Source organism: Sceloporus occidentalis, unplaced genomic scaffold, assembly GCF_023333645.1.
Source record: "Sceloporus occidentalis isolate IW3139 unplaced genomic scaffold, rSceOcc1.0.p SCAF_56, whole genome shotgun sequence".
In the NCBI taxonomy this organism is placed as follows: Eukaryota; Metazoa; Chordata; class Lepidosauria; order Squamata; family Phrynosomatidae; genus Sceloporus; species Sceloporus occidentalis.
In genome coordinates this window covers 2,935,983-2,949,703 of record NW_028317036.1, presented here as the reverse complement: position 1 = coordinate 2,949,703, position 13,721 = coordinate 2,935,983, and the positions used below count along the sequence as shown (strand labels likewise).

Below are 13,721 nucleotides of genomic sequence, written 5' to 3'. Positions count from 1 at the left end.
ACCAACCAGGAGTGCACAGCCCACGGCTGGCAAACGGAAAAGAGACTTACAGTAATTACCAACAGATCAGTTGCAGTACAATTGTGTGTGTGATGAATAGGAATACAGTAAGAGTAAAGCAGATCACCAGCGAACCGTACTTTCTTGACTGAATGAGATGTACGACGTGATGTGACAGCCGCTCACACTCACCTGAGGCAGAAATAGCGCAGTCAGTAGGCATAGAGGCAGTAGATGCAGGCGCTTTCCGGGGGTCATCATGCAGCCCGGTTGAGGCGTGTACCCGGAACCGGTATCGCTGGCAACAGTAATGTCGCGCTGTACAGTGCCGGTACGAAGTGACGCCAGGAAGCCGCTCCCTGATCACTGAGGCTGTCTCTGCTGTCACCATCTGATGACTACAGCACGACTCAGCCCACGGCGAGCCCTGGACTCCTCCCACCAGGCGATGCGATGGCGCCTGCGTAGTGACGAGCTGGCCTTTGGCGGGTTTGGTTGACGCTTGGTAACGCGGGCCCTGTATGCAGTGCGTCACCGAGCTCTCAGTACGCGTTATTGATAATAGACTACTATAGATTAACGGAAACAGTGACTCATTACATAAAAGACAATTCTGGGGAGAACGTTCTAAATATTATTATTAATATATTTATTAATGTACGCAGCGCTGCTTACGCTACATAATATTCAAAGGGCATGACGAAACTAGTCACCCAATGCATTAAGTACAGAGCAAGTTTACAATCTAAAAGTATGGAATAATCTCAGTGGAATTAGTCATGGGACGCTGCTCGAGACAATAACGCAAAGATTGCTAAATGCATCTGTGAAAAAGAGGACACTCAATTGTAGATTGTAAACTCCTTTGAGTAGGGCCTCCTCATCTTTTGCTTCTGTAAATTAAAAGCACGTTGTAGTGATGGGAAGTTCGGATCATTAAAGTGAATCGGATCATTTCGATTCGTTCACTGAAATGATCCGATTCATGATCCGGATCTTCGGATCACTCAGTGTGTCTGCACGGAGTTACTGTTTTCCAGTAACTCCGTGCAGGCACACTAACGATTGGCCCCGCCCCTTTCATTATGAATCCTCCCCCCTGCCTCCAGTGATGTCAATGAAGGCAGAGAGTCGTTCAAAGATTCGGATCTTACAGGGATCCGAATCTTACAGTGATCCGGATCACTGTAAGATCCGGATCATTGTAAGATCCGGATCATTGTAAGATCCGGATCTTTGAACGACTCTCTGCCTTCATTGGCATTGTAATCATTCAGAGAATGTCACCATACTGTTATAAATAATACATTCATAATCACTGCCCCCAGGATTTACATTCCCCTTTACCTGCAACTGCACCTTAAGCTAACTTTATTAAATTAATTAAATTAACCCTCACCATTAAATTAACCCTAAACACCCCATCAACCATGACTGCCCTAAAATTAACCCTTAACACCCCATCAACCATGACTGCCCCTAAAATTAACCCTTAACACCCTATTAACCATAACTGCCCCCAAATTAACCCTAAACACCCCATTAAGCATAACTGCCCCTAAATTAACCCTAAACACCCCGTTAAGCATAACTGCCCCCAAATTAACCCTAAACACCCCATTAAGCATAACTGCCCCCAAATTAACCCTAAACACCCCATTAAGCATAACTGCCCCCAAATAAACACTAAAGACCCCATTAAGCATAACTGCCCCCAAATTAACACTAAAGACCCCTTTAAGCATAACTGCCCCCAAATTAACACTAAAGACCCCATTAAGCATAACTGCCCCCAAATTAACCCTAAACACCCCATTAAGCATAACTGCCCCCAAATTAACCCTAAACACCTCATTAAGCATAAATGCCCCTAAATTAACACTAAAAACCCCATTAAGCATAACTGCCCCCAAATTAACCCTAAACACCTCATTAAGCATAACTGCCCCTAAATTAACACTAAAGACCCATTAAGCATAACTGCCCCCAAATTAACCCTAAACACCTCATTAAGCATAACTGCCCCTAAATTAACACTAAAGACCCCATTAAGCATAACTGCCCCTAAATTATCCTTAAACACCCCATTAAGCATAACTGCCCCTAAATTAACACTAAAGACCCCATTAAGCATAACTGCCCCTAAATTATCCTTAAACACCCCATTAAGCATAACTGCCCCCAAATTAACACTAAAGACCCCATCAACCATACCAATTTATTAGGTAATTTATCTGGAGTACATGCAATTAATTTAGGGGCAGTTATGGTTAATGGAGTATTTAGGGTTAATTTCAGGGGCCGTTGTGGTTAATGGGGTCTTTAGGGTTAATTTCAGGGGCCGTTATGGTTAATGGGATCTTTACGGTTAATTTCAGGGGCAGTTATGGTTGATGGGGTATAAGGGTTAATTTTATGCTGATGATTGAGGGTTAATTTAATTAATTTAATAAAGTTAACTGTAGGTGCAGTTATAGGTAAAGGGGGGCAAACTCAGGGGAATCTAAATCCTGGGGGCAGTGTGAACATTATTAATGTATTTATTTATAAAAGTATGGTATCAGTGATTTTCTCTGAATGATTCGAATCTCTGTAAGATTCGGATCCTTGTAAGATCCAGATCCCTGTAAGATTCGAATCATTCGACTCTTCGGTTCATTCGACTCTTCGGTTCATTCGACTCTTCGGTTCATTCGACTCTTCGGTTCATTCGACTCTTCGGATCATTCGACTCTTTGAACGAATCTCTGACTCTATGAGTCATCGTTCCTGTGAGAATTAATGAGCTGTAACCTGACCCCAGAGTGCTCTGCAGATGACTCACAGCTCTAGGATCAGGTTACAGCTGCATGATGATTCACAGACTGAACCGCTACAAACGAATCGTTCAGTCTAGTGAACCGACTCATCCGGATCACTAAAAAGAACCGGATCAAATGAACGATTCGTTCATGATCCGGACATCACTAGCACGTTGTCCTCTACCAGTTGTACAGCGCTACGGAATATGAGGGTGCTATATAAAGTAAATCATAACAATAATATAGAATTATTCCTTAACAAAGTCCCCAAATAGAGCACTATGTGGCTCAGTACTGGAACACATAGCAGCACCAAACGTACTTAATTTGTTCAAATTATTTTTTTCTGAGGTCTAAATATTTTACGAGACCTAGAGCTCCTTGCTACAAGGAAGGCCCTTTGGGCATTAATTTTAGAAGTATATAATTTGACTGGAAATAAGTGCTGTTCTGCCCATCCGAACCATAATCAGCCATTGGGCTCACCAGGGATAGGCCAAATGTCCTTAGAAGGACACCAGTGTCTGTGGCAAGCTTTGTGAAGGACCGTGAAGATCATTAAATTGTCCACCACAGACTCCCTTAAATATCTTCCATGAGCAATGTTGATGCCTAGCCCCGGCTCATTTTAGATTTCGGATATCCATATGCCTATCCCATGCATGTTTACATTCCCTCACTGTATTCATAGCCCTGGTTATCTGTGATAAAGTTGAGAGCCCGCATAGAATGTTTAGAATAATAAAAACCCCTGTCCCACCTGCGAGGAGCAAACGTGTTTTAAAACCCATGATCTATGTTCACTATGGGGCACTTAAATACATGGTTAATATTAAGCACTAGTGGGCCTCAGATTTCATAACCTTATAATTGCTGCAATCCGTATAACTTGCACTTTTAATTTTACTAAAATAATTTAGTTGTTTCTTATACTAGCTGGTATTTATCAAACCACTTTGGTTTGACACTGATCCTTATGCATTTGAGTTTGCTAACATAATCAATGCTTACAGATAACTGAAACAGAATTACAAGTAACTTAAATTAGAAGATTCACAAATTGCAGTACTTTTATGAATCACGAGGGTCTGGAGGACAGACAAGATTTATACAGCCCCTGTTGAATACAGGACTTTGCTTGGTGCATTAAGCCCCCAAAGCAATAGACAAGGCATGTATTTCGACTGCTGCTCCTCTATCACTGTCCTTAGTCTGACAGATTTTTTTTTTTTTGTGTAATATTGGGAAAATTCAATCCTACTCCAAGGGGCTGCATGTGCAGATCATCTGCCGGTGCCTGCCTGCACAGCGCCCTACATCTACTTCTGCTACTGCTCCACTCTTACTTCACTTACCCTGGAGGATCAATTTTTATTTTTTCTAATATTGGGGGGGGGGTATTCTTGTAGCTGTATGTGTCTGTATGTGTCTGTCTGCCGGTGCCTGACCTGTCCTGTTTGCTACCCCTGCACCTGAGTACCCTTCTTTACTCTGGGGAATCAATTCTTATTTTTTTTTATTATGGGGGGGGGTTGCCTTGTGGCTGGACGTGTCTGTTTCCCAGTGCCTGGCCTGTGGCGCAGTGCCCTTACTTACTCTGGGGGATCAATTTTTTTGTAATATAGAGGGGATTGGTTTTAGGGCTGGATGTGTCTATGTGTCAGTGCTTGGCGTGTCCTGCTCAATGTCCTTCCTTACTCTGGTGGATCAGTTCTTGTTCTTATTTCTGATATAGGGGATTCAGTCTGCCAGTGCCTGCCCTGCTCTGCCTCTGCTGCTACAGTGCAACTTCCTTCCAATTTTCCTAATTTGGGGGGAAATTCAGTGTCCTGTATGGTGGGACTAAATATGTGCCATTAAATTGAAAGAAAAAATACAGGCATGAAAAAACTTTACCTTAGAGAAAAAAAGGCAGTGAGCTGCACATCCATAGGTATATAAAAAAATATTTTATTAAAAAAAGTAAAAAACAGAGGAAGATGTATCAACAGATGACACAGGCCACAGAGCAAAAACCCCTCAGTGCGGAAACGGGTGGGAAAAAAAAACTGGTGCCAGAAAACAAATGCAGAAAGAAACAAACAAAAATTTGCATTAGAATCTATTTTGCTTGCCGTGCTAAAGACTATCAAACAGTATAGTTGAACAATGAATGTTGTAGAATTAGTTTGAGAAGCTTTTGTTCCTATGCACCAGAAGAACGGGGTACTTTTACACCACCATTCTTTAGGTATTCAACAAACTGTGTAGAGAGTTATTAACATTTGTTACTAAGCAGTGAGTGTCTTCGCACATTCTCACACAAACCATCCCGTCTGTGTGTTTGGGAGGAGTCTGAAGGAGGGCTCTGGATCACACCACTTGTAATCTGATCTGTGTTGTATACCTTGATGCAATTGAAGTCTTGAGGGATTGTGTTCTATTTATTTTTATTTTACTTTTGACCTTTATTTTTCTCCAGCATGTGATATATGGACAACCTATTGCTAATTTTATATGAGCTACACAGTCCTCAGTAAGTAGAAGGGCAATAATATAAGTTAGGTTGTATGGTTTTAGCGAAGGACGTCTGTGGCTTTGGATATCTGTAGCCTTACTGTTAGTCATCACTTTTGGCTTGGGACCTGGTTATACATCTCAGAGCATTGTATATGTGTAAACAGTGCAGGCATAAGGATGAGATGTATGCATGTTTACCTACAGACCAAATAAGCACAGTATTACATTATCACTAATGAGGCAAAATATTGGTTCAAAATACAAGTTTAATATGGGGTGAAACTGGTCTAGTAGAAGGCCTTTAGAAACAACCCTCACTGCATGATTCTAAAAACACATCAGAGGTGATCTTGGTGATTTCATTCCTCTTCTACAATAATGAAGTAGCTTTGATGTCCAGGGGTGTTACAAGGTCACCGTACCCCTGTTTGAGGGCTGAGGAATCACCAGTCAGTACCCTCATACGGATAGCTCCTGCTATCCACGGATCAGTCAGACCACCATTCGTGTAGTAAAACATGAACCACTTTTATTACAAACACATAGAACTTAATTCTATTAACATTACTTTAACCCCTTCAGGACAGGGATTTTGGTGTCGCTAAAAGACCGGAGCCGTTCTTGTGTTTTTGCTATGTCTTTCTTCAACTGTAATTTCTCTCTTATCAATTAGTGCACCCACACACATCATATATTGTTTTTTTCAGCACCAGTAGGACTTTCATTTGAAACCATACTAAGCTGGGTAGTACATTGTTTTGTTTGAAATAAACTGGAAAAAGTGGAGGGAAAATGAAAAAAACGCATTTTTTTACAGTTTTGTATACATACAAATTGTACACACATTGAACCAATGGGAAAAAATTATCCAAAATATATAAATTAACTTGTCCTGATTTGGCAACCACCCAATATGGCCAGGATTTTCATCTATTTTGACCAGTATTTGGCATGGTAGGCTAATAACTGCAATAGTTGTCACAGATACTGATTATCCCCCCAAATCTATATGTTTATGAACAGTAGATAAGTCAAGTTGTACAACGAGGGTCATTTTGACACTTTTCAAACAGGGATTTTATCGCCAATTGCTGCCAATTGTTTTTTTGCATATGTTGCAATGTTGCTTTAGATTTCATATTATATTTTGTATAGACTATATGCAACTGCAGAAAAAAACACCAAATTGTGTTCACCAACATCCCCCGGTTCCAACAAAGCCTCACATGCATGGTTCATGCATTTTTTGAGGAAGCTATGAGGGCAAAATGAACATGCGCATTTTAGTTTTCAAATTTGGAATTTTCAGAAATTGGTTTACTGGGCCCATATCCCATTTGGGACATTTTGGAAGCCCCCCACTGTAAATTACCCCATAAAAGTATATATTTATGAACAGCAGACAAGTCAAGGTGTTCAACTAGGGTAATTTTGACAGTTTTCAGGCAGCCATTTCCTCATTCATGTTTGCCAAAGTTCACGGAAAATGTATTTTATTGCGTTTTTAACGCATACATTTCAATGTTGCAATTAATTTCTTGTACAGCATATGTGCAACAGTGAAAGAAAACGCCACATTTTGTTCACCAACATCTCCTGATTCCAACAAGGCCTCACATGCATGGTTCATGCATTTTTTTGAGGAAGCCATGAGGCCATAACTGGAACATGCGCACATTTTCAAAATTGGTTTACTGGGCCCATATCCCATTTGGGACATTTTGGAACCCCCCCACTGTAAATTACCCCATACAAGTATATATTTATGAACAGTAGACAAGTCAAGGGGTTCAACTAGGGTAGTTTTGACAGTTTTCAGCCAGCCATTTCTTCACTGATGTCTGCCAAACTTCACAGGGTAATTATTTTATTGCGTTTTTAACACATAAATTTCAATGTTGCATTGGATTTCTTGCACACCATAAGTGCAACAGTGGAAGAAAACACCACATTTTGTTCACCAATATCCCATGATTCTAACAAGGCCTCACAGCCATGAGGCCATAACTGGAACATGCGCACATTTTCAGAAATTGGTTTACTGGGCCCATATCCCATTTTGAAAGCACCCCCCCCACCCTGTAAATTACCCCATAAAAGTATATATTTATGAACAGTAGACAAGTCAAGGTGTTCAACTAGGGTAGTTTTGACAGTTTTCAGCCAGCCATTTTTTCACTGATGTCTGATAAATGGGGGACATAAGGCATTTCTGGAGGCAGAGTGCTCTGTGAAATGCCTTTTAACCCCGTTAATGCCACTCTGCCTCCAGAAATGCCTTTTAACCCTCTATACGCCACTCTGCCCCCTGAAATGCCTTATACCTCCCTATATGCCACTCTGCCCCATAATATGCCTTTTAAGCCCTAAATGCCAGAGTGGCATATAGGGGTATAAGGCAATTCTGGAGGCAGAGTGGCACATATGGGGTCAAAAGGCATATTATGGGGCACAGTGGCATTTAGAGGGTTAAAAGGCATTTCTGGGGCACAGTGGCAAGCCTGGGGGCAGATGTGCATAACGGGGGGGCAGGTTGGAAAAAAAAAGGAAATAACAAAATATTTTTCTCAATCATAGCTTTTATTTAAAAAAAATTGTTCACATAGTTTACTTGAATTAACATTTACTGGTGAAGCTTTTTTCCTATAGGGTCGTCTTATATTCAGGATTTTTCTTTTTTTTATAAATTAATATTCAGATTTTGGGGGGTCGTTTTATAATCAGGGTCGTTTTATAATCGAGCAAATACGGTATATTAAGAAGAAAGATTAAGATTAAGAAAAAATTAAATTATTTTTTGTAACTGGAAACTGTATGATATTCCTTTAAACAGTTGCCAATGCACAGACCTGGTTTATCAGGGCAACCAGAACAGTAAAATATTGTGTCCTTCCTGTACCCTTTGGCATAACATACCTTGCACCGTTTCTGTGTTTTACATTTATTGGAGGTTGGAGGAAATTTGAAAGGAAAATGTTCTTCCTGAATTATCAGAGACACTGAAGGGCCTTGTTCAGATGGAGCCAAGATTTCCCAGAGTAACATAAACTGAAAAGATAAAAATGTGTTTTTTTGGGGCAGGGTGTATTTATTTAAAAATTAAGAAGGCATTGTGAGTTGCAATCTGCATTAAATAAATGGCTACCTTCTTATACCATGTATTTGTTTTCCTCATAATGAGGTATGGCTGCAATAACTGATCGGACAAATCCACTCCCCCCATATGCGTATAAGAGTTGTATTGCATATGATGGTACAACAATATATAAACAAGGAAAGTCACTTGGCAGGAAGCCCTCTGGTTGGGGCACACACGGCAGGAACCAAAACAGGTAGTCCTTAAACGTCAATGTCAAGGCCCAGACTGAAGGGCTGGGCAGGTTTATAAAGGCTGTCTTGATCAGGTAATAAGGTGCACCTGGACATGATAATCACTCTGAGTGGTTCAGAGTGGCAAGGGCGGCCACTAGAGGTTGGAAACGGGAATGAGCATGCAAAGTATGAACAAGTCCAGCCAGCGAAGGATGAAAACGTTACACAGTGGCATCATCATGAATTGTGCTTAACATGCACACATCCTTCTTGTCCCTATATTTTACAGCCAAAAGTTCTTCTTGGCATAAAGCTAAGGATGCCCCAATTTTTTTATTTGGTTTCCCTAATCTGTTTTGGCAGCCCTATTCTGTTCTGCCTTATGGTGCCACAGGCCAAGGTGTCCATGCAAAACAGCAACTTGAACAAAGGGACACTTGTGTAATAGTTGTCCATGTACAAGTGGTACCCTTTGTTCAGTAAGGAGCAAACAAGGTCCCAGACAATTTTTTCACTTATGCCCAGATGGTCTGGGCAACCTGGTGGGTCAAGCTTGGCATCTTTCCCCTCATACACCCGGAAGGAATATGTGTAGCCACTACTGCTCTCACATAATTTGTAAAATGTAACCCCATACCGGGAGCATTTAGAGGAAATGTATTGCTTGAACCCTAACCTGCCTTTAAATTTCATTAGGGACTCATCAACACAAATTTCTCACTTGGGGGTATAAACTGCAGCAAATTTGGTTTGGAAGTGGGAAATAAGGGGGCAAATTTTAAAAAGCCTGTCATATTTGGGGTCATCTTTGGGAATGCAGTGGGTATTGTCATTAAAATGTAAAAAGCAGAAGAGGAGTTCATACCTTCGCGGTAGTGATGCTGCAATCTTGGCAAACAGGACTGTGGTAGCCGATTAAGAGCTCCAGCCAGGTTACATGATTGCCCCTTTGAAAGGCCGGAGCTGCAGCTACATTCAGGCTCTGGGGCCGGTTATAAAATAAAACACTTTATAAAATATTACCGGGTCATGGGATCAGAAACAGGACACAGGAGTGCTCCATAACCCAGCTAAACTGCACACAAATCTTCAATAAAGAGTTCCAAAACATTTTTACATAACGGAATACTTTGTGTAAATTGCCCTCAGACAACCCGACCGAAGGTTTGGGGGCAACTCCAGTTAACCTGGCCCTGTGACAAGGGGTATGTTACTTTGTTCTAAAAGACATGCTTCATTAATATATTTTGGTTGGTTCATATTAGCACTGTGTAATTCTCTAAAGTTAATAACAATACAAATTTTTAGAAAGCTTGTACTACAGAAGCTACAAGTTGCTTTCTCTGGATAACTGTCACTCTCAGTCACTCTCTGCAGGTCCATGGGGCACTTCGCTTACTGCAGAGCATACAAGGGTGCTTGCTGTCTGTTCGTAGCTCCATGAGTGCTGCCTTCTCCTTTAGCATGCTTATATAGAGATTAGGTATACATCAACATAAGGAACACAAGAGGGACAAATGTGAGCACAGGCAAATAGATCTGGGCTGGTAGCTGCATAGATGTAATGTTTCCTACTGTCGATCTCCATGGGTGAAGCTCATTAAAGACTAAGGGTAAAAGACAGAGACAGATATAACGGCTGATGATTACAAATATATATAGAAGAATACTCAATGGGATTTGGAAAATTGATTAATAGACACCTGGGTAAAAGAATTGAATAGATTGGGGGCTACCAGAGAGGGTGGGGAGCAGGGCCATCTTAAAAATTGATTTGACCCTGGGCAAGCATTTGCTTGGGACCCCCCATGCCCCCAAACATGAAATCACACCCACAACCCCATCACCAAAAAAAAGGCACAAAAATACTGACCCTGAAGATTAGGAGGACACTTTCCGAGTCAGCGTGATCTCTCCTCCTTCTGACCCTAGGGCACCATCAGGTCAGACATCTTCATGACACGCGCGCAGGACAGGGGAGGAGCACAATGCCGATTGCATAGCAAATGAATGGTGCTGATGACCCAAAACAGACGTGCGAGTAGTTATCAAGACCAGCTTTAGGTGTTCAGGCACAATGTGCAGTCCACTCGGTGGTGGCTTTTCCCCTCCTTCGCTGTACTACACTTTTTTTCTCACCCTCATGTTGTTCAGGTATAGTTCATGGAATTCATGGTATTTGCTGGTATTAATAAATAACACATGGAAGCATAGTATTGCAAGTATAGAGCAAATGAAAATCACATGTAAATCCAGCATTGAAGGTATAACTCAAGTAAATTGCAGACATAGATTACAGGTCGGACACTCCAAAGGCTAGCCCTCGCATTTAGATTGCATACTTAGGCTTTGCCCCAGCACCCAGAATGCATCCACAGTACCTATCCAGTACCCATATTGGACACATAGGACTTACCATCTTTGTCCCCAAACAGCTTGCCTGTGCCATCGTTGTCCCCAAAAAAGCTTGTCAAGTACACACAAACAGAGGCTGACACTTGTCACATTGACGTAGGGGGTAAAGTCAAGTGATCTGACAATTCTTATGAAATGACAAATTAAGGGATTTGACAATTCTTATCAAAAGACAAAACAATTAAAGTAGAATGACAAATGACTGCATTTTACACTGTAAATAATATAAATGTATAAATATGTGTTTATCAGAAATTAGAAACAGACATTTTTTATGTATTGTATATTTTTATACTTACAATTACCGTATATCACACTGCTTTTAAGTAAGATATGAATAGTAAGATAAAATAGAACACATTTATTAGATGGAGTTTATCCTATCCTAGCTGATACTTTGGCTTTAGTGCACTCTAAATCAGGCATAGTTGCAGGATATAATTAAGCTTTACATTTTAATCGACCTAATCATCCTATAGTATAGAGTTGTCTGAAACCCCTAGTGATGTATAATCAACTCTGCTAAACTCTGGGTAATAAGAATGAGGACCAAAGAGAGCCCCAGCCAGTTGCACAAGCATAGTTGGTGAACTTCCATATCTCTCTGGGGATAATCTAAGACACAATGCTCCATTCATTTGGATGTTAAGTGGAATAGCAAGGCCATCGTCCACATTAGATCAGCTAGTCTGGAAATCTGCCTGATTCTCTACTTGTGTTTTGAGTACCACCTGGTTTAAATGATTACAGCGACATCTACAGGCAAAGGGACATTAATTTTAAAACAAAAAACATAATAAGACATAGAAAACCACCCAGAATTTTTTGCCCCAAAGCCCTGTTTGTTAGAAGTTACATTTACTACACGGCTGACCAGTACTGGAATTTACTGCATAATGAGTCTTCCAGAGCAGCCCATGTTTAGCTGTCAAAAATATGCCAATTTATTATTTACATTCTATTGGATTGTAAATAACATATTTAAATAGAAATGTAAAATATCCTCTCTAAAATGTTGAGTCCTCATGCAAAAAAGTATGTAATTAAATAATTCTTTTGGCTTCTTCGTTCCTTCCATGGCGGAGTTCATGATTTGCAATCACTGCTCCAGTGTAAGACACAACACAGCTATGAAAGGGGAAATCATCCTAACTATATTTTCTTCCCAGAGAAATGTATTACGTAACTAACATCATATTCTACTCACATACATTATCTCATTGAAGGGGACTTTGCACAGCAGCTACTAGATACAATGAGATAATTTCTTGGCTTCTCTCTCATTTTGCCCCAAAAGCCTTTTTGAAATGTAGAAAGACTGCCTTGGCATTCCAAGGCTTTAATATGTTTGCTATATTAAAAATGAATCTATACCGCTCTGGGAAGACATTAGTACCTCTTAAATCAGGACTAATAAATGGCAACATTTATTAAAAATATAAAACAATATATTATGAAAAAACTATACCAATTCTTCTTTCCATTCTAAGTCATCAGAGCAACTCACAAATATTAACACTTCAGAATGGAAAGAACAATAAATAATATTATTGTGATGTGTGCGTTTACAACGTTTTGTGTCTACTTGGGAGGTCGTTATTTGAAATGAATTATTAAATAATTTACCCAAATAATTATTAGACTGCCTATTAATTGTATGTGCAAAAGAATTACCGAACAAATGCTCTGAAAACTAACCATCGTCTTATATTCAAGATTGTTTTCTAATCAGACCTCAAATAGAGTTCTGACTACAAAACTAAGATCCAGATCCCCCGCAGCGCTGGATCCTCCTCTCTGGCAGCCGGTGGAGGTCTGTGCGATGCGCCCAGACAACCTCCACTGCTGGCACTTCTGCTGGGGCTTCTATGACTGAGCACCAGCATCACATGACCTTCCAATGCTCATTCATAGAAGCCCCGGCGGAAGTGCCGGCAGCAGCGGAGGTTGTCTGCACGCATCGCACAGACCTCCACCGGCTGCTCCACTAGACACCATGGAATCTGAAGCACGGGGAGAAGTCTAGGGAAGCACTGATAAGTCGGGGGAGGGTAAGAATGGCATATGGGGGGTGTAAGGGCTTTCTGGAGGTAGAGTGACATATAGGTGTTAAAAAGAATATCTGGGCAGAGTGGCATATAGGGTGTTAAAAGGAATATCAGAGAGGCAGAGTGGCATATAGGGGGTTAAAATTAATATCAGGGAGGCAGTGTGGCATATAGGGGATATGAGGCATATCTGGGGGGCAGAGTGGCATATAGGGAGTATAAGGCATTTCTGGAGGGCAGAGTGTCAAATAGGGGGTCAAGAGGCATATCTGGGATGCAGAGTGGCATATAGGGCGTATAAGGCATTTCTGGGGGGCAGATGTGCATAACTGGGGCAGGTTGGCAACTAAAAACAAAAAATAAATTTTTCTCAATCATAGTTTTTATTAAATATAAAAAAATAGTTTACATCTGAATTAATATTTACTAGTAAAACTTTTTACTTATAGGGTAGTCTTATATTCAGGCTTTTTCTTTTTTTCCTAAATTATTCAAATTTAGTGGGGGTCGTCTTATAATCAGTGTTGTCTTATAATTAAGCAAATACAGTATATTTAAAAACACACACTGTTAATAAAGAACCATCTTCTTTCTTCCTTATCTACATATGTACATATATTACCATCACCTTTTTCCTGTGCTTGCC

At 40.5% G+C, this 13,721-nt stretch overlaps 1 protein-coding gene across 1 annotated transcript in view; it reads right to left on the bottom strand.

Moving 5' to 3' along the window:
• LOC149287823 (NPC intracellular cholesterol transporter 1-like) overlaps positions 1–11,061 on the bottom strand; it is a 40,328-nt gene extending 29,267 nt beyond the window's left edge. Inside the window, exons 1-2 of the mRNA XM_089492427.1 lie at positions 11,029–11,061; positions 8,217–8,348 (exon numbers count right to left, since the gene is read on the bottom strand). Coding sequence (XP_089348553.1) covers positions 8,217–8,348; positions 11,029–11,061 — 165 coding nt within the window. The remainder of the gene's footprint in view (positions 1–8,216; positions 8,349–11,028) is intronic.
• Between the last annotated feature and the right edge of the window lie 2,660 nt (positions 11,062–13,721).